This window comes from Rattus norvegicus, chromosome 4 (genome assembly GCF_021556685.1).
Source record: "Rattus norvegicus strain SHRSP/BbbUtx chromosome 4, alternate assembly SHRSP_T2T, whole genome shotgun sequence".
Classification (NCBI taxonomy): Eukaryota; Metazoa; Chordata; class Mammalia; order Rodentia; family Muridae; genus Rattus; species Rattus norvegicus.
The window spans coordinates 165,967,170-165,992,439 of NC_141537.1; the positions used below are offsets into that span (position 1 = coordinate 165,967,170).

Genomic DNA, 25,270 nt, shown 5'->3' on the forward strand with positions numbered 1-25,270 from the left:
ATATTATCAATAGTTTTTGAATACAAATTATTTGAGTGTGTGTCTCTCTCTCTGTGTGTACGTATGTATGTATGTATGTATGTATGTATGTATGTATGTATGTATGTATAAATTAGGTAAGTATGTACATTTATGTATATATTTTCTTACACTTTGAATATGGAAAAATCTAATAAGAAATGAGCTTATATGAACAGATATTTGAGAAAGGAAACCACCTGAGTGACCTATAAGTACAAGAAAAAATGGGTAGTATCACTAGATCTCAGAGAAATAATAACTTGTTAATTTATCCAGATCGTATAAATTCAAAGCATTGATGTCATCAAATATTGGTGAAATGAGCAGTAATGTGATATAAGTTGCTTGTGGAACAAATATTCGCTTAACACTAGAAAACAAATATAATAACTCTGAATGTTTAAGAAAATAGATATAGATGGATAGATGATTGACAGATAAATAAAAATAAAAGTATAAAATGTATTTCACGCAGTGAAATTGACATGACAACTTATTCAAATTTGTTAAACTTAGAAACAAATGATATGTACACATATGAATGGAGGAATATAATGGTTCTTTGCGTAACAGTAACGTGCTGTTTAATAAAAAGATTGAACCACTGACTTTTGAAAAAATATGTTAACTGAAAATTATTAATAATAAAAATATACAGAGAAAGTAATGTCAAATACAAATCTGTGCATAGCATATTACACTCTAAACAAGGACATACTAATTTATATTAGAGAACAGCATATGTCTACCTCCTGGGGACTGGCAGGGAGGTCATTGGATCAAAACGAACTTTAGGAAATAAGTTTCTGTTGTAGGAAATGATGGCTCTCTTAGTCTGGATTTCTCTTTTGAAGTAGCTCCATAGTGAATGTAATTTGGAGAGGAGAGGGATTATTTTGTTTACATTTCGACATTATAGTTTGTTGCTGAATGAAATCTGGACAGAAACTCAAACCTGACAGGACACATTAGGCAGAAGTTGATGTGGGGGTCAAGAAAGATGCTGATCATTGACTCCCCATTGCTCAGTCTTGTTTATTAGAATCTACTAGACCAAAACAAATAGGTGGCACCCACAGTCTGACTGGACTAACATACAAATATCTAGTTAAGAAAATATCTACAGGCTTACCTAAAGACAGATTTCATTAAGGCACTTCAGAATTGAGGTTCTCTCCTGTGATATAATTCAAATGGACAAAATACTATTTAGGACAACTGTGGTTGAAAAGATGTGCTTATTTGACACAACTACTATTTCTAATGAATTACTGTAGATACTCTGACTTCAAGACCTGATATTTTTAAGAGTCACGATAAAAACCATAAAGAAATTGCAAATCAGTAACCATTTTGAAACTGAAAGTTCTGAGGACATTACAAGTAAATGTACAGAAGGACACTGGTCCTTAGAACATACTAACATTATCCAGAAATCAGAATGATATGAATGTAAATAATGGATTAGAACATACAAGCAGATCAATAATAGACATGTTATTATCATGATAGTACTATACTATGGAAAAATGCTTATCCCTAGAAAAACTGACCATAAACAATGTATAATATTATTACTGTCATCATTAGGCTTCATGAAACAAAGTCTCATTCTTGAACAAATGATGTTCAAATTTACATGTAGCCTAGGCTGTCCTCACATTCATGTATATAGTATGTTAATAAGTCAGCTTCCATACCTAATGGCTTCACTTAATTTTATTGTTTCTATGTCTTTCCAACTGACCAACAAATGAACCTGAAGGAGAAAAAGAGAAATTAATAACACATGTGGACTGCAGAAGATCCTCTGAGTGTCTTGAACTAGTCATAGCAACTATTCATGAAATCTGAAATTATATTTTATAGCAAACATAAGGTTTTCAAAATTATTTTATTTATTAACAGTCCAGACACCACTCCCATCAGACCTCATTTCCACAGTTCTTCATCTCAAAAGGTTATTAAAAATGCTAACTTTTTCTACACCAAAAAAATAACAAAGAGTAACTAACCAACACATGAAAACACACAACTGCAGATTAATTATTAATTGTGCTATCAAGCCATGGGCTATGGAAATATCCTAATGACAATTTGATACATTCATTATTTATCGAGTTCTCCATGTGGTCCTCTGTGTCATTCAGGAGACAATGTGAGGGAATCATTTGGGTCTTGGAGCAAAGGATGTCCACTCTCCACATGCAAGCTCCTCATGTGCCAGAAGGGATTACTGTGTCTGCTGTTGAGCCAATTTTCAGCAGATTTCTTCCCTGTGTACCTCATCTCTCTCTTCACACAGCAGACTGTGACCTTTCCTTCACACTGCACAATGGAGCAGGGATTTTGTCCATTCCATTTTCACAGATACAGAGATGTCTTTTACCACAGTCATCATAATGTAGACCTGTCATACTGAAATATATACAGTGTCCTGTTTTTTGTAGTGGTTTACATGCCAACAAATCACTATAAAATAAAAAAAAATGGTTGTCAGTTATTAAAATTTGAAATTTATATTATTGAAGGCCATGATTTTTGAAACAAATTTTATTGACAACAATGTAGCATATATGGAATGAATTACATGTGTATGACTAGAATATTTTTATTTTCCCTAAATTCCTAAAATAGGGTCTTTGGACAATGACTTGAATGGTTTAGGACTATTGGCAGCAAACTTGTCCATCCATTTTTAGCCCTCACATAATGCACAATAAAGAAGAGACCTAAGTCCTTTCATTTCTCAATGAATTGCTCAGGTGTTGTGATCTCTACATGCACATGCACATAAATCCACACAAAAAGATAAACAGTAAAAATTAACATAGAAACAGTCTGACTATGACTCAACGAATTATCCTTTCCATACCACTAATTTTGTACAATGAGGAAGATTATTTTTCAGCACTGGAGAAATAATAAGGGATAATTTAATACTGAGGTTAGTTTTATATGATATTATGTACTGTGATGAGAGATTGAAATGAAGAAATATGTGTATGTGGCATCTAGTACAATTCTTATTTGCCTTGTTTTTAAAGAGAAAAATGAGGTGTTTAATTCAATTACAAACAATGTTTTTTGAATACAATTTTGTTGTTTTTCTTTTGACTTCCCCAACTCAGAACTAACAGATCTTCTTTGCAACATGGTGATTGAGTGACTTCCCTGCATTCAACTCAACTGCAATGTCTGCTGATTGCTACATTTGGTACCACAGCTATTTTACTGTGAAAAATAATTTTAAAAGTTGAATAGAAAATAGAACAAAGAAGAGGTGATACATACCTACAAACTCATCATTTGGGAGTAAATTACGAGGTGATAAGATTTTGGAATTCAGAATGACTAGGATTACAAACCAGGCAGGCCGAAACTAACTTTGGAACAAGAACCTCATCAAATGTTAACCAATAATTTAAATTTTAATGAATATATTTGTGAAAAAGAATGATGCAGATTTCTACATAGACTAGGATTCAGTAGAGGTGAGATTTCCAAAGCATTACTGAGTGTGACTGCCAATCGAAGCAGGGAAAGGACAATGGATTAAGGGGTTTCAAGAGGAGAAACCAGTAAAGGGGATAACATTTCAAAGGTAAATAAATAAAATATCTAATAAAAAAGTTAGGGAAGATCTCAGAATAGTGGGGTTGGAAACCCTGAACAAAATATATTCTATGAAAAAATGTTATTTAATGATCAATGTAGAGCTGTGTGGTGGTGATAGACATATTTTATCCCAGCATTTGTTGGCAAAGTATGGTAAAACTCTGAATGTGAGGTTAGCCTTGTATACTGAGGAAGGTCCAGCAGAGTCTGAACTATAAAGAAAAAGTCTGCATTCAAAACTCTAATATACATGAAGAATTGAACAACAGAATTATAAAATACTAAATGAATATTGAAGTGCACATCAGGGGATACATCCAGGAAAATATTGGTTATGAAGAGAAAGAGGTCGCCAACACAGCAGCTATTGCCTCTACTCTTGCTTTTTTACCACAAATATGTGGTAACACCTTATTGCTGAAGCTACAACACACTGTGACACAAAGACATAAAGATTTAATGTCAAATCAATCAGGAAACATTTTCCTTTGACTACATATCAAAGGGTCAAATGTGCATTGCAGTCTGATTGGAGGAGAAAAGATATCAATGGCTTTAGTCCTACCACAACAAGCTACATACATGCTAAGCAAGATATGCACAGTGATATCATTGTTATTGGACAACTAACTGCTTTTGTACTAGATTTAAAACATTTACTTGAGGAATGTCATGTTTTAAATTCTAATCAAATAAAAAACCCATGATTGCAGTGATCATGGGACCTATGCCAGCATCTTTTATAATACTTCAGAAACATAGTCATGTGGCAAACTTATGTTATGAATTTTTGCCTTGAGCTGGGTGTCATACTTGGGGTTTCATTGGTGTGTAGACACACCATGAACAATGAACCTCTTTTAAGGGACACTTAATTGGAACTTGTTTAAGTTTCAGGGGTTCAGTCAATTACTAAGGCAGGAGCATAGCAGCATCCACACAGATGGAGGATTAGAGAAGGAGATGAGATTTTACATCTATATCCCTAGATAGACAGGAGAAGATTGGCTTCCACATGACTAGAAGGGTCTCAACATCTGCCAAAAGGGACATGCTTTCTCCAGCACAGGCACTAACACATCAACACAGCCATAATTTCTTACATTACCACTAACTGGGACAAGCATAGTCAAACCACCATATTTCATTCCACAACTTCATTAGGATTATACAAAACTATGACAAACCTAAACATAATGCAAAATGCATTATTAAAACGTCAATAGTCCCTACTGTATATAGCAATCTCAACAATGTTAAATGTCCAAAGTTTAAAGTCTTTTCCTGAGAATCAATTATTTAACTGTATTCTCCTATAAAATCAAAAACAAATGGCTGAAGAAATAGCTCCAACATCCCAGGATATATAACAACATTTCAAAATTCCTTATGGAGGAAATAGTAGACTAAACCAAGACAGGAAATCAGCTAGGCAACTCAAAACTCTACAACTAGATGTCTGATATCAAAGAACTCTGCAGATCTCTGACTCTTTTTCCATCTTTGTTGACTGCGAATGAAAGAGCCTGAGTGGGAAAGGTCCACCACAAACCTCCAAGCAAAAAGACCTTTCCCTTCCAGGGAGTAGTTAGTTCCCAGAGCAACTGCAAACCAAACTGTCCAACAAGGCTACCTGTGACTCCCAACAGACCCCCAGACTCCCAACTGTCACGCTTGGAAATTCCAGAATGGTCCACTGATCACAAGTCAGCTTGGAGGTTACTTTGCCCTATCATTAATACCCAGTCTCATTACCAATTGTTTGATTTCTGCCATTATTGATTTCAAGATATATAGCTCTCTGACAGTCTGCTCTGGGTCATCTCCCTTTAAAAGCAAGGACCAGGAAAGGCCAAAATTAAACTCCACTTGCTATTGAAACAATCACTGTCTCCATGTGTCTCATTCAAGAGGTCTTGGAAAAGATTCAATTTGGACCTCAACAGCAAACTCCTTTCTCCCTGTTAATACCTTTCTTCAGCTCACAGCTCCTTGTTCCAATATCTGCTATGCACTCGTGATCTTCTGAGTTCCACCAATGGGCTTGGATTACTTCTCCAGCTCTGCCCTATGTAGCATTCTAGAATGTGATTGACTCCATTCCACTGCTCCCTCTGTTTTTAGTGGTCATCCTATGATACTGAAATATCCAATATTCTGGGGTCTTCTGCTTCAAGTAGGCCACACCGATAGCCTCTCATAGGCACTCTTTATGGTGCCAATCCTCAATTTATTTGTATGACCCCCTTTGTACTCAGACATCAACTTCAACTGAGCTGCCCCTTAATCAATGATCTTCCCTTGCCTCTCACAGGGCTGAGCCTCTTTTGTTTGCCTTGACCCCTTCATATCTTCAAAACCACTGTGACTTTTGTGATTCTTAAACTTTATCAAGGCTATTGGAAGCAGGAAGTACAGCCTTATCCCTTCTTATCTCTTTGTGCTCTCAGAAAACACAACTCAGAACTTTTCACCAAAATAATGCTGATCTTTTCTTAACCATCCCTAATTTCTGAGGTTGAGCTAAAAAGCATTAATTGACGCAATGTTCCTTTTATTTTTTTACTATAGAGCAAGATTCCTATGGCGGAAGCTGCCAAGTTCTACTACTTGTTAAGTCTGGAGGATGTCCCACCACTTTACTTATCAGCTTTCTGTTTCCTAACTCCCTCACTGCCTAATATTGGCTCTCCTGAAACTTGTTCTGTAGATTGACAAGAATTCAGAGATCTGCATTACCTTTCCTCCTGAATGCTGGGATTAAAGATGTATATAACCATGCCTAGAATTAAGCTTTTCTCGACCTATAAATTCCTCTGTCCCAGGCTGGCCTTGAACTCCAAGTTCTGCTTGCCTTTATCTCCTGGGATTAAAGACTTGTACCACTGTGTCTGAGACTAAGCTTTCCACAGCTTCTCATAGCACTAAGTCCTTCCATAAAGAAGCTAAATTTTGCATACCATCAATTTATAAATACACCTGGAAAGTTTGGGGAAAAAAGAAGCAAACACAACCAATAGGAATAGAAGGCAAGAAATAATAAAAAGATATCAACACTTAGAGAAGTCAATGTCAAATCAATATGGAAAGATCTTCCCCTGGGCTGACTTTCAAAAGTTTAATAACAGTCTTGCAGTTTGCATGGGAGAAAAGATATGAATTGTCCTATCTTGCATTTGAACCTGCATGCTACAATACTAATCTGTTAGGCAATATATGTTTTAGCATAAATGGACCCTTTCTTATTAGAACTAAGACTTTTACTATATGAGGAAATAATGTTTGGTGTTGTAATGTAAATCAAGAGTCCAAATTTGGTGAAGTCACAGATTCTATATTCGAGCTTCCTACAACTGTTCTGACAAATGGTCAGTTGCCAATCAGATAGACCCTCCCAGAACTCCCAGGGACTAAACCACTAACCAAAGTTTATAAATGGAGCCACACATGGCTCCAGCTGCATATGTAGCAGAGGATGGCATCTTCGGGAATCAGTGAGAGGAGAAGCCATTGTTCTTGTGAAGGCTCAATGTCACAGTAAAGGGCAATGCCAGGGCATGGAGATAGAAGGGAGTGGGTGGGTGGGTGAGGGAGCACCCTCATTGAAGCAAGGGGAGGGATGATAGAATAAAGGGTTTCTGGAGAGAATTCTGGGAAATTGGATAACATTTGAAATATAAATAAAATATCCAATAAAAAAGAAAGAAATACTCAAAGTCATCAGAGAAATGCAGTTCAAAAAGGCACTGACAATTTATGTCACAACAATCAGAATGTCCAAGATCAAAAGTCATGTGACAACATATGCTTGGGAAGTGTGTAGAAAGAGGAACACTCCTCCATTGGCGGTGGGATTGCAAATTGCTAAAACCACTCTGGAAATCAATTTAGCAGTTCCTCAGAAAATTGGAAAGTATTCTACCTGAAGACACATCTATATCAGTTATACCACTCTTGGGCATATAAACAAATGATGCCCGACTATACCACAAGGACATGTGTTCCACTTGTTCATAGAAGCCTAATTTGTTCTATCCAGAAGCTGGAAACAACCCAGATGTCCCTCAGCCAAGGAATGGATACAGAAAATGTGGTGCATTTTTACAAAAATGGAATGCTATTCAGCAATTAAAAATGAGAACATCATGAATTTTGCAAGCAAATGGAAGTAGAAATTATCATTCTATGTGAGGTAACTCCAACCTAAAATGGCATGCATGGTATATTCTCATTGATAAGTAGGAATTAGCCAAAAAGTACAGAAAGTCTATGATACAACCCACAGATCTTAAGCAGTTTAACAAGCCAGAAGACTCAAATGAGGATGCTTGAATCCCACCTAGAAGGGGAAAGGAAATAATCAAAGGAGGTAGATAGAGGGAGAAACGTGGATAGGAGAGGGGACAGTGAGGGAAAATATGAACAGGATCAGTTATGGTGGGAAGGGATAGGAGAGATATTCAGAGGGCCAAAGGAATGAAAAGAAATGGGCAGTCTCAAATAGTGCGAGGAGGAGGGACCCTCTGGAAAGTACAGAGACCTGGGAGGTGGGATACTCTCATGACTCATTGGAGGTTTCCTTATCCAAAATGTCCAACATTTGGGAAAGAGAATTGAAGAGTGTATCTCCAGTCGATCAACAGGGCCTCAAGTACAGGGACAAGAGTGATGATACAAAGACACCATTCATAACCCAGAATTGTTCCTGTCTAAAAGAAATTTAAGACAAAAATGGAGACAGTACTGAAGGAAAGGTAGTAGAATGATCAGGCCAACATTAGATCATCCCATGGGGCGAAAGAAAGGTTTGACTCTAGTATGCTATGATGTGGTTACAGACAGGAGTCAGGCTTTTCTGTCCTCTGAGAATAACGACCAGCAGGTGACTGAGAAATAAGCAGATAGTAATTCCCAAACATTGGACTGAAGTTAGGAACCCCTGTATTTGTAATAGGGAAAGGATTGAAGAAACTGAAAGGGAGAAGGATCACATGAGAAGACCAGCAATCTCAACTAACTCATACTCTAGGGAGCTTCCAGAGACTGACCCACCAAAGAGGAGCATGCACAGGCTGCTCTGAGTTCCTGGCACCTATTTAGCATAAGTGTGCCTTGTCTGAGCTCAGCAGAAAAGGTTCACTTAATACTTTAAAACCTTGAGGCCCCAGTGAAGGAGGAGACCTGGTGAGGGGGGAGCACCCTCTCATAGGCAATAGGAAGGAAGGGATAGAGAACTATGGGAGGGAGTACTGAGGGAGACAATGACTGTAATGAAAATATATAAAATAATTTTAAAAATTTAAGAAAATATACTTAATATTATGATATACAGATAAATATATAATGTAAGTATACATGTGTATTTGTATACTTTACACATATATTAAAGAAAGAAGTTTCAATCTTAAGTACAAATATTTATAGTTTTAGCCTAGGCCTGTGCTGCTCTCAACCTCCATGATAACCTTATTTTTTTATCGGATATTTTATGTAGTCACATTTCAAATGTTGTCCCATTTTCTGTTTTCACCTCAGAAATCCCCTATCCCATACACCCCTCCTCCACCTCACCATCCAGGGAATCCCCTATATTGGGAAATCTAATATTCACAGGACCAAGGCCCTCTCTTCCCATTGATACAGGCAATGCCATACTTTGCTACATATTCTGTTGGAACCATGGGTCCCTCCATGTATACTCATTGGTTTGTGTTTTAGACCTTGGGAGCTTGGGGGTTCTGGTTGTTTGATATTCTTGTTCTTCCTCTGGAATTGCAATAGCCTTTGTCTCCTTCAGTCCTTTATATAACTTCTCCAGTGGGATCCCTATACACAATAAGATGGTTCGCTTCAAGCATCCTCATCTAAACGGAAGGGTTCTGGCAGAGCCTCTCAGGACACATTCATATAGGCTCCTATCTGCAAGCATTTCTTTGATTCTATAATATGAGTTTCTGGCTGGAAGTCTGTATGTGGGATGGATCCCCAGGTTGATCAGCATCCGGATGGCCTGTCCTTCAGTTTCTGCTCCACATTTTGTCCCTGTATTTCCTTTTGACAGGAGTCATTCTGGGTTGAAAATTTTGAAGATGAGTAGGTGTCATCATACTTTGGGCCTTGCCTAACATCTTGGTATGATATGGTCTCTACAGGTTCTCCCTCCCATTTTGGAGGCTTTTCAGCTAAGTTCATCCCAGTTAGGTTTCTTCTTGTTTTCTGACATCTAGGGCTTGCTGGTGGCTACCCCCAGTGTCCCATCCCCCACTACTGTAAACTGCTGTTTAAATTCCTGACCCTGTTGCGTGCCATACCTGGTCCAGTCCCCATTTCCCCCTCCCCTTCCACCTTTCCTCCCAAGCCCTCCTACCCTCTACTTTCTAAGAGTATTTCCTCCTCTCTAAATAGGACTGAAGAAACTACATTTTGCTCTACCTACTTCTTGAGCTTCATATGGTCTGTGTTTATGTATCTTGGGCATTCTGAGCTTTTATGCTAATATTTAATATATCAGTGAATGCCTACAATACCATTTGTTCTTCTGTGACAGGGTTATCTTACTCAGGATGATATTTTCAAATTTCATCCATTGTCAGAACAATTTCAAGAAGTCATTGTTTTTAAAAGTTAATTAGTACTGCATTGTGTAGATACACTTCATTTTTGTGTCAATTTCTCTTTTATGAGTCATCCAGGTTCTTCCCAGCTTCTGTCTATTTAAATAAGGTTCCTATGAACATAGTGCAGCATGTGTCATAGGTATATGTTGGAGAATCTTTTGGGTATATATATGCGATTTATATAGGCTGTGTCCTCATTTCTATGTCCAATTTTCTGAGGAACCAACAAACTAATCTCCATGTGATTGTACTAGCTTGCAATGCCTAATACAATGGAGGTGTGTTCCTCTTTCTCCACATCTTCACCATCAAATGCTGTAACCCGAGTCCTTGATCTTAGTCTTTCTGAGTGGTGTAAGTGGAATCCCAAGGATGTTTTGATTTGTATTTTCCTGATGATTAAGGATGTTGAATATTTTTGGTGCTTCACATTCTCTGATGTCTACGTTCTTGAGTTCTTTGTATATATTGTATATTAGCTTGTATCAACTGAAGAACTGGTAAAGATTTTTCCCAATCTGTTGGTTGCTGTTTTGTCCTATTGGTGATGTCCATTGCCTTAGAGAACCTTCGTAGTTTTATGAAGTCCTATTTGTTGACTGTTGATCTTTGAGAGAAATTTGTGTTCTGTTAAGGAAAATTTCCACTGTGCCCATGTGTTTGAATCTCCTTTCCACTTACTTTTCTCTATGTTTTACTGGGTCTGGCTTATATGGAAGTCCTCATTCGATTTCTACTTGAGCTCGGTACAAGGAGGTAAGAAAGAATTGCTTTGCATTCTTCTATATGCTCACCTCCCATTGAACCAGAACCATTTGATGCAAATGCTGGATGGTTTTAACTCGCTTGTTAAGGATCAAGTGACCATATATGTGTGTTCATTGCTGAGTTTTCAATTCTCATTGATTTACCTGACTGTCTGGGCCATAATGCATACAGAGAGGCAGAATTGGTCAAAGTTCTTGGAAGAAGTTCTTAAGTGATCATCAATTAAAGAGACATCTACATCAACTTCTTCCCCTCCACACCACCACCAAGAATCAGGGAATAGCAGGGAAGGAGACATAGAAAGAAAGTAAGAACCAGAGAAGGAAAAAAGCTCTCTGAAATGCTGCCTACTGGACAAAATAAAATTTCTGCAAAGATTATTTCTTCTTATTGAATTATTATTCTTAGTTTACAGTTTCAGAAAAGGAGATTCAATTATTTATTAAGCTTGTAGCCCTGATGACTTTCTTACTTTTAGTAGCTGAGTCACAATCATGCACCTATGTACAGTTAATAATGAATGCATGGGATAGTCAGACACAAGTTAGTGTTTTTAGTTTGAATAGAGGTTGATATATTGATATATTGTGTGTAGTATGTAAAATACTCAAGAAAAATATATAATATTAATAAATTAAGCAGTAAACTGTTTTCTACCAGATTATACTTTAAAAATGTGAAACAAGACCTTCAAATGGGAGGTAGGCATCCATATGTAAGCATATATGAACATGTTCTTATATTTATAAGGAACCAAAAATTATATAAGCAAACAACAGTGAAAATGTCAAGAAATATGTGAGAGACTCACATTCAGTGTATCTCTCATGATCATTCAGTCACTTCATAGCATCTCAAGTTACTGACTTGCTATTGCCTTGTGCATCTTAGAAGACACAATCCTGAGATATATTAAGCATCATTGGTCAGTACCTTGAACAGAAAACTTACCTGTCAAACACTGACTCATACACTCCCTTATGCAACTTGCCTTTCCCCATGAGCTCCATAGAAAATGAGAAAAGTCAAGGGAAATGAGAGAAAAGCGTTTATAAACAATCTCCCAATTCCTATACCACTGTTAGAGTCTGAAGGGTTCAGAAACTCACCAATTCAATGGACTGCTGTCACTCCATGACCATTCCTTTTTTATATTATTATATGACAATCCAACCCAGTAACTGTCTCGAATAACGTGGTCCTGTAGGAACTTCTGTAAAGGACACAACACACCTCATGATGAAATTTCTGTCTGTTTGATGAGAGAAGTGCAAGTTAAATTTCCCAGGATTTCTTTCTCATCCTCTGCTGTCCTGTCTTCCCAGTGCTTAGTCCCACCATGTTCATTTTCTAAACTGACTTCCTAGTAGTAGTGCATTCATATCAAAACTATGTTAGTTCAATTTGCTATTCAAAATAGAAACTTCAGTTGTTCTGTGATACTGGGTTCATGACATGATTTGTGACTGTGATTTGTAGACCAAGTCTCACTATGAATACAAGCCTGTGCTTGAACTCACTGTCTTCCTGCCTATGGCCCAGTGAAAAACAAAAATCACATAGCATGTATTCAATAATAAGTGCATATTTGATAACAAAAAGTACAGAATACATGATAAAATCCACAGACCTCAAGGAGGTGTACAAAAAGAGGGGCCCTAAAAGTGAGGCTGGTTCAATTCCACTTGGGAGAATTAGGAAAGTAATCTCTGCAGGCAGAAGTAGGAAGTGACCTCAGTCAGATTAGGTAAGGGGAGAGGATAAAGGAATATGGTCAGGTATGGGGGTAACAGAATGAATGAAAGTGTGCAACCTCTGGGGAGGAAGGTGCGGGAGCCCTCTAGAAAGTAATATAGACCTGAGAGGTTGGAGACTCTGAGGCCTCAAAGGGATGAACCTTAGATGAAATGCCCAAGAGTGGGGAATTAGAAGTCATAGAGCCACGTCCAGTAGAAATACAGGAGGACATCAATAGAGGGATGGGGTCACCATCCCACAGTAAAACACTCGAACCCAGAATTATTCCCCTCTAAATGAACTTTAGAAACAAAATGGAGAAGAGACTGAGAGAAAGGCAGTGCAGTGACAGGCCCAAAATTGGATCCACCTCTTCGAAAGTCTCCAAGGCCTAACATTATTACTGATGCTATGGTTTGCATACAGACAGTTGTCTAGCAAGGCTGTCCTCAAAGAGGCCTGAACCATTAGCAGGCAGAGACAGAGGGAGACACTTACACCAATTATTTAATTGAAGTCTAGGACCCCTGTGGTGGAATAAGTGAATGTGTGGAAGAATCTGAGGTGAATATCCCCATAGTTGACAAGGTGTCTTACTTAACCAGAACCCCTTAGATCTCCTAGATAAATATCTGCCAACCTCACAGCATATAGGACCTCTTAAAAGGCCCCAGACAAATATAAATCAGAGAACTTCCTGGTCTGTCCTCAGTTCCAGAAGATGCACCAAACCACCAAGAGACTTGAGACTGTAGGAGTAGGGCTAGTCTGGCAAGAGAGGGGTGGCAGATGCTTTTTTGAAACAAAGGGAGAAGAAATGCAGTGAGAAACTGTGGGAGGGAAGACCCAGAGTGTATAATAACTAATGGACTATAAAAAAATAATTAAATAAAAGTAACCAAAAGGAAAAAGAACTGTGGAAAAATAGCAGTTTATTTCCCACATGCATGTCCCAAACCCTTTTAATATCAAAATGGGCAGGAGGGCTGCATTTATACAAGGAAGGAGCTAATGTGTTATACTTTACCCTCATCTTTTTTTCTATCCTTCAGGATTTACTGATGGAGACTCAGCTCATTCACTAGTAGGAATGTGCTGCTTGCAATGCATCCAATCTGGTAATGCTTTAAAATTATCAACGGAAGAAAAGAACCAAGTCCTCTCTCAGACTGACCACAAATTACATGCCCCCTTAATCTGTGCTTGTAGTCTCCAACTCTCCTCCTTATGCTTGGTTACATTGGGAACAGAGACTCTCTACTTGTTCAGCAAACTTGTTTTCTTTTTCTACCTTGAAGGAAGCTGGATGTGGTTGAATGACTGTGTTGTAGCCAAAGGAATGTGACTGAAAATACAGTGAGTTAATTCTAGGCCGGTATAATAAAATTACCATGCTGAAACTTCCACTCCTTCCCCTAACCATTCAAAAACAGAGCACAGAAGATGCAAGCACCTAAAACATGACATGAGTTGTTCAATTTTTGTCAATTTATTCAAAACACATACTTATGGATTATATTAATTCTTTGTATTAATTTAGTGAGTATCACCTATTACTAATATAAAATCTTACAATGTAGGCATATGAAATTTTTTCCAATTATCTACATTTATACAATTTTGTATAAATCTTGCATTCTTTTGTTAAATTTATTGACTTTTTCTGATTTTTGAGGATATTATAAATAGACTTGTTTTCTTAATAATTTCCTAATTTCATTGCCTGATTGTCCATATATATTATAACATGCTCTTTATACTGATCTTCTTTTCTAAATGCTCAACTAAACTCATGTGTTAGCTTCATAATTTAATGAGGCTTCCGTTCGATTTTCAATCTAAGAAATGTCAACTGGAAATAGAAATACATTAACTTCTATTTTTCAATATAACCTTATTTATTTCATTTTCTTGCCTACTTGTTATAGCTAAACTCTCTAGTACAATACTGAATATATGAACAGAATGAGCAGTCTATCTTGTTTTTAACCTTAGAGTGAAATCATTCACTTTTACTCTGAAATAGGATAACACCTGTGACTTTTTTACTCATGTCCATTTAGAAGTTGGATGCATCACCTTCTATAACCCTCCCCCCAAAATACCCATTGATCATTGAATGATTTCTGATGACCTATGACATTATTCAAATTCCATTTCTGAATAGTAGAGAAACACATTGGAGGTATTTGTATGGAAAGTAATAGCCTGTCTTCAAATAAATTTCATAAAGATGAATAGTACTGTGTGAAATAATGTGCATGAATCTCCATGCTACTCAAATGAACTTCCCATACATCAGAAGCAGAGGTGGCAGAACTGATGAAGGAGAGATACTTGGCATCCTTTAGGGTGTGTTACATGTGAATTGGAATGGCATAATATTTAATTAAGGAACTGATTTATTTTTTAAATTGTGGGTAGGTTTAAATGTAATTTTGTTGATGGACTTAGTGTGTGTGTGTGTTTATTTGTGGGTGTGTGTATTTGGTGTGTGTGTGTGTGTGTGTGTGTGTGTTTCTGTGTGTTTGTGTATTCTATGTGCTTTCCTTGATTTTGCTGGTAAGTGTTTAATTATATCCTGTGTTTTTTTGAATGTAGATACCCTCTAGGATTCGAATTTTTCTTTTAGTATTTTCTTGGATTTGTCTTGAAATATTTTGTTTTCTCCATCTATGGAGATTCAGAATTTTACTGAGTATTGTTTTCTAGGTTGGCATCTGTGGTGTTTTAGAGATTTCCACATATCATATCTGAAGTCAGGGGTAATTCTAATTATTCTGCCTTCCACTGTTACCTGACTAATTTCACATGGAGCATTTAATAGTCTTTCTTTCTATGTAGTATTTGTGTTTTGATCAATATACTGTGAGAGTGTTTTCTTTTCTATCTCGGTCTAATTTCTGTTCTAAAAGCATCTTCTATGTTTATAGGCTTCTCTTTATAGAGGCGAATGTTTCTTTAGGTTGGAAAAATTTTATATTTTGACTTTCCTGAAATATTCTGGACATGGATATGGGAAACTTTGGGTTTTGTTTCAATTATTCTGAGAATAGGACTCTTCATGGAATAACAGATTTCATGAATGGGTTGTGTAAAGAATTTTTTAAATTTAACATTTCATTTGACTGATGAATTAATTTCTTCTATTGTATTTTCTATGTCTGATGAAACCAGAGAATTCTAAAAAAATGAATCTCAAATAGCCAAGAAGCACTTATATAAATGTTGAAATCCCTTATCCACTGGGGAAGCACCAATCAAAACAACTCTGAGATCCCATCTTACCCCAAGCAGAATGGCTAATATCAAAAAATTCAAGTGATAGCACATGTTGGCAAAGATGTGGAGCATGGTGAAAACTCCTCCATTGCTAGTGGGGGTGCACATTTTTATAACCACTTTGAAAATCAATTTAATGTTTTCTCAGAAAACTGGCAATCGTTCTATCCTAAGAACCAGCTATACCACTCCTGGGCATATATCCAAAATATGCTGCACCATCCCAAAAAAACCCTTGCTCAACTATTATCATAGGAACTTATTTATAAGAACCAGAAAGTGGTGAGAGCTTAGATGTCCTTCAACTGAAGAATGTATAAATAATATGGTACATCTGTATAATGGAATACAATATATTTATGAAAATCAAAGACATCATGACCTTTTCAGACAAATGGATGGAGCTTTAGAATATAATCCTGACTAAGGTAACCCAGTTCCAAAAATGACAGACACAGTATGAATTCACTTCTACATACTTATTAGCCACAAAGTACAGAGTTCCCATGCTATACTACACAGGCCCTATTAGGATAGACAGAAATAGGGGGACAAGCAAAGATGCTTCAGTCCCACTTGGAAGGGGAAATGGATGGTCATGGAAAACAAAAGGAGTATTGGAACTGGTTGGGAAACGTATAAGAAGGGGAGTGGGAAATTCAGGGTTCCATGTCAGAATGGGTAGTAGGGATGGCAAGATTACAATGAGAATTAGTGGCCATGTTCGACTAATGGGAAGGGTAGGGGCATTCCCAGAATATGCTGGAGAATTGGGATATGGAAGGTACACATGAGTCAATAAGGGTGTCCTCACCTGTGACTCACAGTATTGGTAATATGGAGCCTGAGATGGCTGCCTCCTTTGGCCAAGTAGGAACTCTGGGGAATCAAAACGGATACCAACCCACCAACAAAAATTTCATCCCAAAATGTGTTTTGTCTACAAGACATGCAGAAATTGCGGATGGAGCAAAGACTTCCCAGTTGGGAACAGTCAACTGATAATTGGTTCAACTTGAGACGTACCCCGTGGAAAAAAGGAACAAACCCTAACCCTATTAGTAATAGTTGATTATCCTTGCAGACAAGAGTTTAGAGTTTCTACCCAGTAGCTGACAAAATCACTGACTGTAGTAGTGGTGCTCAGACAAGAGTTTAGATGCTTCACCCATACAGACATATACAGACACAGATACCCAGAGCCATACAGTGGATGGAGTTTCAGGAATATTATGAAAGAATGTAGGCCCCAAAAGGGGATAGAATCTTGACAGATAGACCAACAGAAGCAACTAACCTGGACCATAGGTGTCCAACAGACAAGGGGAATACACAGAGCTGGATCTAGATTTCCCTGCATATGAGCATTTTGGTCATGATGTAGGTCCCAAAAAACTGGAATGGGAGATATCTCAAAAGCAGTTGCATATATATATATATATATATATATATATATATATATATATATATATATATATATATATACCTGGGCTTCCTTATTTGGACTGAGTGGAAGAGAATGCACCTAGCTTCAGGGAAACTGATGTGCCAGGATGGAGTAATAACTAAGGATCCACCACCCTCTCAGAGAAGAAGGGAATGGGAATGCAGGATGGACTGTGGGAGCTGATGTGCAAGAGGGGGTCAGTGCACAAGATGTAAGATGGATAAGTAAATTCAACAACAACAACAAATAATAACAATAATAAATAATTTAAAAATTGGTTATGATTACTGTATCAAATGGAAAAATAGTACTATTTTCTGTCATTAAAAATCATTTTATGCTGTTGTTTAAATATGAATTAAATTCATGAATAAATATCATACTGTGTTATAAATAACAAAGGATTCAAGATGATGCTTCAATCATTTAGAAAAATATAGTATTCATAATTGAAAGGATTTCATTAGTAATTGTTTAAACAAGAATGTCAGAATCTTGGAAAATTTGTTTTCTATCAGATGGTTGTTGCTTTTTCCATGGGATAGGTCTCAAGTTGAATCAATTATCAGTTGACTGTTCCCAACTGGGAAGTTTTTGTTCCATCCCCAATCTCTGCATGTCTTGCAGACAAAATATGTTTTGGGATGAAAACATGGATATCATTTTTACAAAATGTAAGAATACTGCACAGTAAAGCTAGGGACAGTTTCAGAGAAAATCACCATGGGGCTAACTAGTCAACCATTTATTTCCCCATTTTTTCATAGCATGTCATTTTGAAAAAAAGGCCCAGAGCTCAACTACTTTCCCTGTTTTCATCTGATCACTTATCTCAGGCATCAGCATTTCCAGGTTCCAAAGAACAAACACTAGACATCAGGGGCTTATTTGGAACTCCAAGGAGAAAAATGACTTTCAGCCAGAGGTTGTGCTATACAAAGGGGTAAACTTCATGAGGGAAGGCATGTTTTTTTTAGGCACTCTCTTGTAGACTCCCGAGAAAAGGAGGGAATTGAAAGTCACAAGTGTCTTTGTAGTAGCAAGTCTCCCCTTAACATACTTGAGTCCCACAGTTTTGTTCAAATTACAGGAAAACCATATACTTTTTAAAAATCCCAGATTCAGTATCTCATTATTCAAGGGTAGAAATAGAATATAAGAGAATAAGGGACAAGTAAATATCTATAGTACCAGTTCATCCTTATCATCTATCTTCAGAAAGGATAAGCTGTAGTTCTGGCAGGTCTGTTTACATCCATGCCATGTTCTTATGTCCATGATGAAATATTAACATTTTATACCATGGCAGAACCAGTGCATTTCAACACACCTGGCTACAGAAAAGAATGAAAAAAGAATGAAAATAGTTAAACATTACTTACTTGGATTGTGTTTTCAGAACAATGTATTTATTAAGGCTCCATGTCCCAAATACTCACACACACACACACACACACACACACACACACACACACACACACACAGAGAGAGAGAGAGAGAGAGAGAGAGAGAGAGGCAGACAGACACACAGACACACACACACACAATTATTTTTTTATAACTGCATTCATGTAAATCTTTAAGTCTATTTTAGAGTGAATACTTGATGAATATACTCTATTAAAAACTTCTGTGAGCATGTCAAATATAGAAGTGAATGATAGCAGGAAACCACAGAACTGAGAACAGGATCTCCACTGGAGGAGTTAGAGACAGGACTGAAGGAGCTTAAGGGGCTCGCAACCCCGTAAGAACAACAATGCCCACCAACCAGATCGCCCAGTGAGGAAACCAGCACCCAAAGACTATATATGGACTGACCCATGTTCCAGCAGCATATATAATATAGGATGGCCTTGTTAAGCACCAATGGGAAGGGAAGCCCTTGGTACTGCCAAGGCTGGGAATGTCAGGGTGCAGGAAGGGGGAGTGGATGTGGAGGGAAATGGCACAGGGGACTTATGCCTGTGAAACTAGAAAAGGGAAAAAAAGAACTATGTTATATCAGCAACAAAGTGGTACACTCAGACCTTCCCCTGGACCAAAAAAATTATCAGGATTAGTGATTTGTGATTCGATCCTCAGGGAACTAGAAGTATACCAAACATAGAAACTATAATATTCGTCTAACCCAGACAGGTATTTCTGGGTTTCCAAGACCTTACATGAAATACGGAACCCTCAAATAATTAACCCAGAGATCACCAGAATCTTAAGCTGAAGTTTGCCCCTTAAAGCTTCTGTAAAAGAAACAGTAGATGATAATGCAATTCTGTATTCATGGTCCTCCCCTGATACATACCTGTGTGCTGAGGGGAAGCTAAAACAGTCTTAGTTTTTTTGTACCATCTGTTCTGTTCTCTGTTGAATAAGTTCAGAAGAGTATTGCTGGGAGTACACTCTACAGACATATTTCTCAACGTTTCTTCCTTTAATTTGATGTCATTTTCCATGGTGCTGCAGTTATGGTGACAGTTTCGAGTTTTCTGAAGTTCATGTTTTTCATGACTATACTGAAAAACTAATGTAGTCACAGGTATAACAGCAAAAATGTTGGTAAAGAATATATATTAAAATTTACGATTTGACAAAAACCTTCATATTGACAGACAACACATCATTATTTTCTTTGGTACTTAACATTTACTAATTAACACTTCTATTAACTCACTATCGAAACAGATACATAAATTTTTCTCTATAGTTAAGCTGACTGTATATTAAATAACACAGCTGAAGGAAATTATTGTGGAGGTAAGTTCCAATTACTTAATAATTTACAACATGATTAGAAAAATAACAAACTAAATAAAATATTCCGTGAATACTTAACATGTCATGGAAATTGAACTAAAAATGTTAAGAAAGAAGATGATGATTATTGAAACATAAAGTGTGTAAACTATCCGCCTCCATAGCTTTGTTTTAGCATAGCCTAGAAGTGATACTCTGTAAATGTGAAGGTATACAATAAATTTAACTTTTAATGACTCAGTACAGATGAAGTCTTCTTACTTAACCATGACCTCAATACATCAAAGAAAAAGGAAAAGAAGGTCATCAATTATTTGCACAGCTTTAACTCACAAAATGTTTGCATAAAATTAACAATCATTTTAGCTCAGAAATGTAGACTAGCACCAAGTCCTCAGAGGGAGCATGTCCAAGAGTAAGAAAGAGCAGGGCAGCTGCAAACCGCCCCAGAGCTAACAGATTAGTTATGAAAGAGAACAGAGCACTGCAGAGTGTCAGGAAAAGTTATTAAAGTCCATTGATTCTCACTCATCTCTGATTATAGGCAGGACAACAGAGTGTATACCTTCATCATCCCTGCCCAAAGCTATATTTAGGCAGAAGTTCAATTAAGATGTATCTCAGTTACTTACTGTTTGTCACCAACATTGCAACAGCAACCAGCCGAAGGGAAAGAAGGATTCCAATAGCAATCACAGTGAGCTGCCAGGGGACTGAAGACACTTAAGTCAACAAAACATAGCAAGAAAATCAACACCATTAAAAGCACACGTCTCAATACTAATTAAAATTCTTCTAGCAGAGAAAAAAGGGTAATTATGCACAAGTTGATGACAAAAACTGAATGAAAATGTGCTCTCAGAATTGTAGATTTCTCCCTAAAATACACCCACTGAAGAAATCCTACATGTGTGAAGTTTCACAAAATCCTGAATTTATTTCTGGTTGATTTGTGAATCCTCTGGAATAAGACTAGAAGTAGTTGGGTAACAGACCTGTGTCTTCACCCAGTTCTATAGGAACAAAAATGCATTCTAGAGAAGGCATTTGAAGAATAGTTGCAATGCAATCCAAGAATACCAACTGGAGTATAGAGTCCACCAGGAAAGAAAATTGAGGATACAGAGTAATGAAAGAAGGATGGATGTTCTTGAGAACTGGTAGGGAATCACAGCTGGTCTGGACCTGATCTGTATAAATCCCCATCTTTGAAAGGTCCTACAGTTTAACTATTGCTTTGTCATGTAAATTTGATTTTGCTTTATATAATACTAAATATTTTTATATCTATGATATTTAGAATCTGAAACTCATGCTTCTGATTACCACAACATCAAAGAAGAAAAGTATCTCAGCATGGAACAGAGTCATGACAGTGCATATAGAACTGAAAAATAGTGAAGAAAATAAAGTGATACTTCTGCATTTTCATTAATAAATTAAAATTATTCTTTGACATTTCAGGAACTCACAATAGGGTTTAGTCATTCCCACAACCACTAATCCTCTCAATCCCTCTTCCTTCATCTGCAACAATATTGCCATTTGGAGAATTCATCTTCCGATGACAACTGTTGGTGCCTGTTATATTAAATGTTGGGGATATTAATGACAATTAAAACACTTTCCTTGAGAACAAAAATATTGTCTTACCGTGTCCCATTGTTCTACTTTCCTCATAAGTTTTATTTTGTAAGTGACTAAAAAACCAAAGAATAGCAATACTTTATAATTCTTTCTTTTTTGATTTTTAAAACTTGATTGCTTTATTTTTTTAATTTAGTTTTAAGTACTTTTTTATTTGATTACACTCCAACTAATATTCAAAGTTCACTCCTACACTTGTGCATAACCAAGCCCAGATGAAATGGAACATGATAGTTTTTGATAGAAGCCAGTAAGGTATTTTGAGTTGTTGAAAGTTTAAAATGCATAAAAAGCAAGTGATGTTAGACACTTAAAACACTTACCTCTGCAGCCAGCTTCCCTGGGTCTTTGAGTCTCCTTAGGCCTCACTTGGTACCTCAACCCTGAAGACTTTTTAAATCTCACAGTTGAGCAAGGAACCTCCTGCTCACTCATTTTGGGTATGATGTATGAAGTCTGTTTTCAGTTAAAATCCGGCATTGAGTGTTTTCTGTAAAAAGTTGAAATGACCATTTTTGGTATGGTACCTGGAGTTGATGATAAATAGGGTTGAGAAAGGGTAGGATCTGACAAATTTACTTAATGATCCAAACACCCTGACATGGAATGACCCCAATTTCCATTACTGGTGAGAATCCTTTGCAGATTTCTGTTAAATTTATTTATATTTCTAATGTTCACAACAACTTTTGTTAAGAAATATGTACCGAATTAAAAATTTACTAAGTCATGATAATATTGATGAAGAACCTTTGTTCTAAATATTCAGCACATAAAAATTTAGGTACAATCAGTACTACTGAAATCATTAAAACAAAACAAAATTTTAAACAAACTATCCATATAAAAATGAATCAAAGCATTAGGAATAACCACATTGTTACAAACACATAAATATTAAATATTCTTTCAGTCTTTTTATTTATACATGACTCTCAGAGTTTCCCAGACACTACCTTCAAAAGAATATATGAAAGATAATATTTCAGGTGATCTAAAACATATAAATATCTCTTCATGGAAGCCACAATCAGCTGAGATGTACAACTTCTTCATCTAGCCATAATGTACATATTCTTCTCTATGCTTGAACCTGGTGATTAGATGCAACCAGAAAAGATTATACTGAGGGGAATAATCCAGGCCCAGAATGTCTTAACTAAGTATTCTCTCTCGGGGTTGGGGATTTAGCTCAGTGGCAGAGCGCTTGCCTAGCAACTGCAAGGCCCTGGGTTTGATTCTCAGCTCCGGAAAAAAAATATTCTCTCTCATCTGAGGCTCCTGGCTCAAAGTCTTCAGAAATCCTATGTTGCCCCTAGTAACTGCAGCAACAAGAAAAGTAAAAAGGGGACATAGCTGGATGGATGTGAGTGCAACAAAGAGAAGCATAGAGGATACAATATGAAGTTTTAATCTCAAAGCATCCCATTTATACAACCATTTCACATATAATAAACTCGTACATGATGTGGCAAGAAGAGCATGTATGAAAATAAATTTCATCACTATGCAGCATATATGAGCTAATGTCCATGAAAAATACAATCTCATAATACCTATCAATGTATTAGTAAATAATAAGTATTGGTAGCTGACCTTACACTTACTTTTATAACTGAGATGTGATCCAGCAGATAGTAAAGATAACAAACTGCATATATTAAAACATCCTTAACTTGTTTTTAATTAATGAAGTTTTCTGAGGTGATTTACCTATTCCCTTATTATTATTTTTTTTTACAAAAAGAACTCTTCCATTAAGCAATTCCCTTTCCAAGTTGTATTTTTTTTTATTATTCCCCCTAGGGTGGAGCTGGCTGAGCCAAGACTCATCTGTCCAGCAGACAACCTTACAAAGTGCATTCTCTCACTCCACAGTCATGTCAGTTCCAGGCATCAAATCCAAGTTTTAGATCAAGGATATTTATTAGTTACCTTTACAAACTGATCCATCGTACCAGGATCCTACTGTGATATTTGTCAGTTGGATGATATATGAACATTTGACACAGTTAAAGAGTAAAGGACTCCATAAATACCTCTATCTTAACTTCTTAGTGGGCACACACACACACACACACACACACACACACACACACAGATTCACAACTTACTGAGATAGAAAATAACCAGTGCAGAATAACAGTTTCACATGCTTTCAGAGTTAACCTGATCTAACACAACCAGAAGAGTTTCTTCATCAATCCTATTTTCATATCAAGCCATATGAAATTCTCTAGAAAATATTTGATCATTGATAGGATAACAATAAAAGCAGGTATTGTTACCTGTGTCTCTATCCCAATGTGATTCAGTTGGAAAGTACTGGAAAGAGTTGACCTTTCCCGGTCTGTATCCACAAAGAGGCTCCCAGATGAAAGACAAAACTAACTTTCCTCTGAGTGATACTCAACCTCATAACTTTCTGCCCCTCCTCTTGACCAAAGTGAAAAGAGGAAATTGTTTAATGAAAGCTGAATCTGAGGGCAAGTCAAATATGCAACATTCTGTACTACATGCTGCAAAATACATGACAATATTTAAGATTTGAAAACTGAGAAGAAGTAAACTGCAGAGAGAGAAAAACCAGTGCCCTTAGAAATACAATGGGAAAACAGCGGACTAGAGCTGTGCTGTGCCTACATTTCAAATTGGCTGTCAGAATTTTGTCTTATGTTACTACTTTTAAAACTACGTCTTGATTTTGATTGATGCTAATAGCTGCTTAAAATATGCATTAGGAGTGCCATTAAAGCTCTCATGTTTCCACTGGTAATGATATTTTTAACCCTCTTCTCACTTTTGAAACATAGATATTTAATGTGAACATTGTCATTTCACATGAAGTGATTTAAGTGCTGATTTCCTCATGGTGCTGGGAAATCAAATCTAAGACAATAACCATGTTCAGCAAATACTCATTCCCTGAGTTATATTGTGTTCTGGTGTTTTGGTTTGGTTGTTGATATTAATGTACCTGTTGTATTTTCTATGTAGCGCAGGCTGACTCCAAATTTGCAGACACCTGTGCTATTTTTTCTCTAAAGAATTATAGCTGTATACTACTACATGGATTTACACCATATTTGTGATAGATATGTTCTCATAAATAGAAAGGAGTTCTGCATTTTATAAATATCGATATCAAGATTATTAAAGCTGTATGTAATTTTTCATCAATTATATGCTGCATAAATTAAATAGGTAATCCTCTAATGCTGAGTATCCTATATGTTTAATAGAATTTTCTTCTTGTTATTGAAGAACTACATGGGGTATATTTTAGAACATACTGAAAAAAAGTCATTTTATATGTGAAGCCATGGAACTAAAGCAGATTCACATATGAGAAACTCTAATATCAATCATCACCTGACTT

General features: G+C 36.6%; 1 protein-coding gene across 3 annotated transcripts; it reads right to left on the reverse strand.

Annotated features, from left to right (window-relative positions):
* Positions 1-1,896: 1,896 nt before the first annotated feature.
* Ly49s5 (Ly49 stimulatory receptor 5) lies at positions 1,897-24,294 on the reverse strand. 3 transcript variants are annotated; one of them, NM_001012749.1, is given in 7 exon segments: positions 1,897-2,493; positions 12,134-12,237; positions 18,682-18,824; positions 19,793-20,011; positions 20,877-20,957; positions 22,215-22,381; positions 24,180-24,294. In NM_001012749.1, coding segments are annotated over 6 exon segments (834 nt in total). In that variant the 5' UTR covers positions 22,327-22,381; positions 24,180-24,294; the 3' UTR covers positions 1,897-2,318.
* Between the last annotated feature and the right edge of the window lie 976 nt (positions 24,295-25,270).

Coding starts and splice junctions, on each gene's coding strand:
- Ly49s5 (XM_087659055.1), bottom strand. CDS start 22,326: ATGAGTGAGCAGGAGGTTCCTTGCTCAACTGTGAGATTTAAAAAGTCT. Junction 20,967..22,214: donor CAGGGAAGCTGGCTGCAGAG/GTAAGTGTTTTA, acceptor TGTTGACTTAAG/TGTCTTCAGTCCCCTGGCAG. Junction 20,012..20,876: donor TGCAATGTTGGTGACAAACA/GTAAGTAACTGA, acceptor TGACTACATTAG/TTTTTCAGTATAGTCATGAA.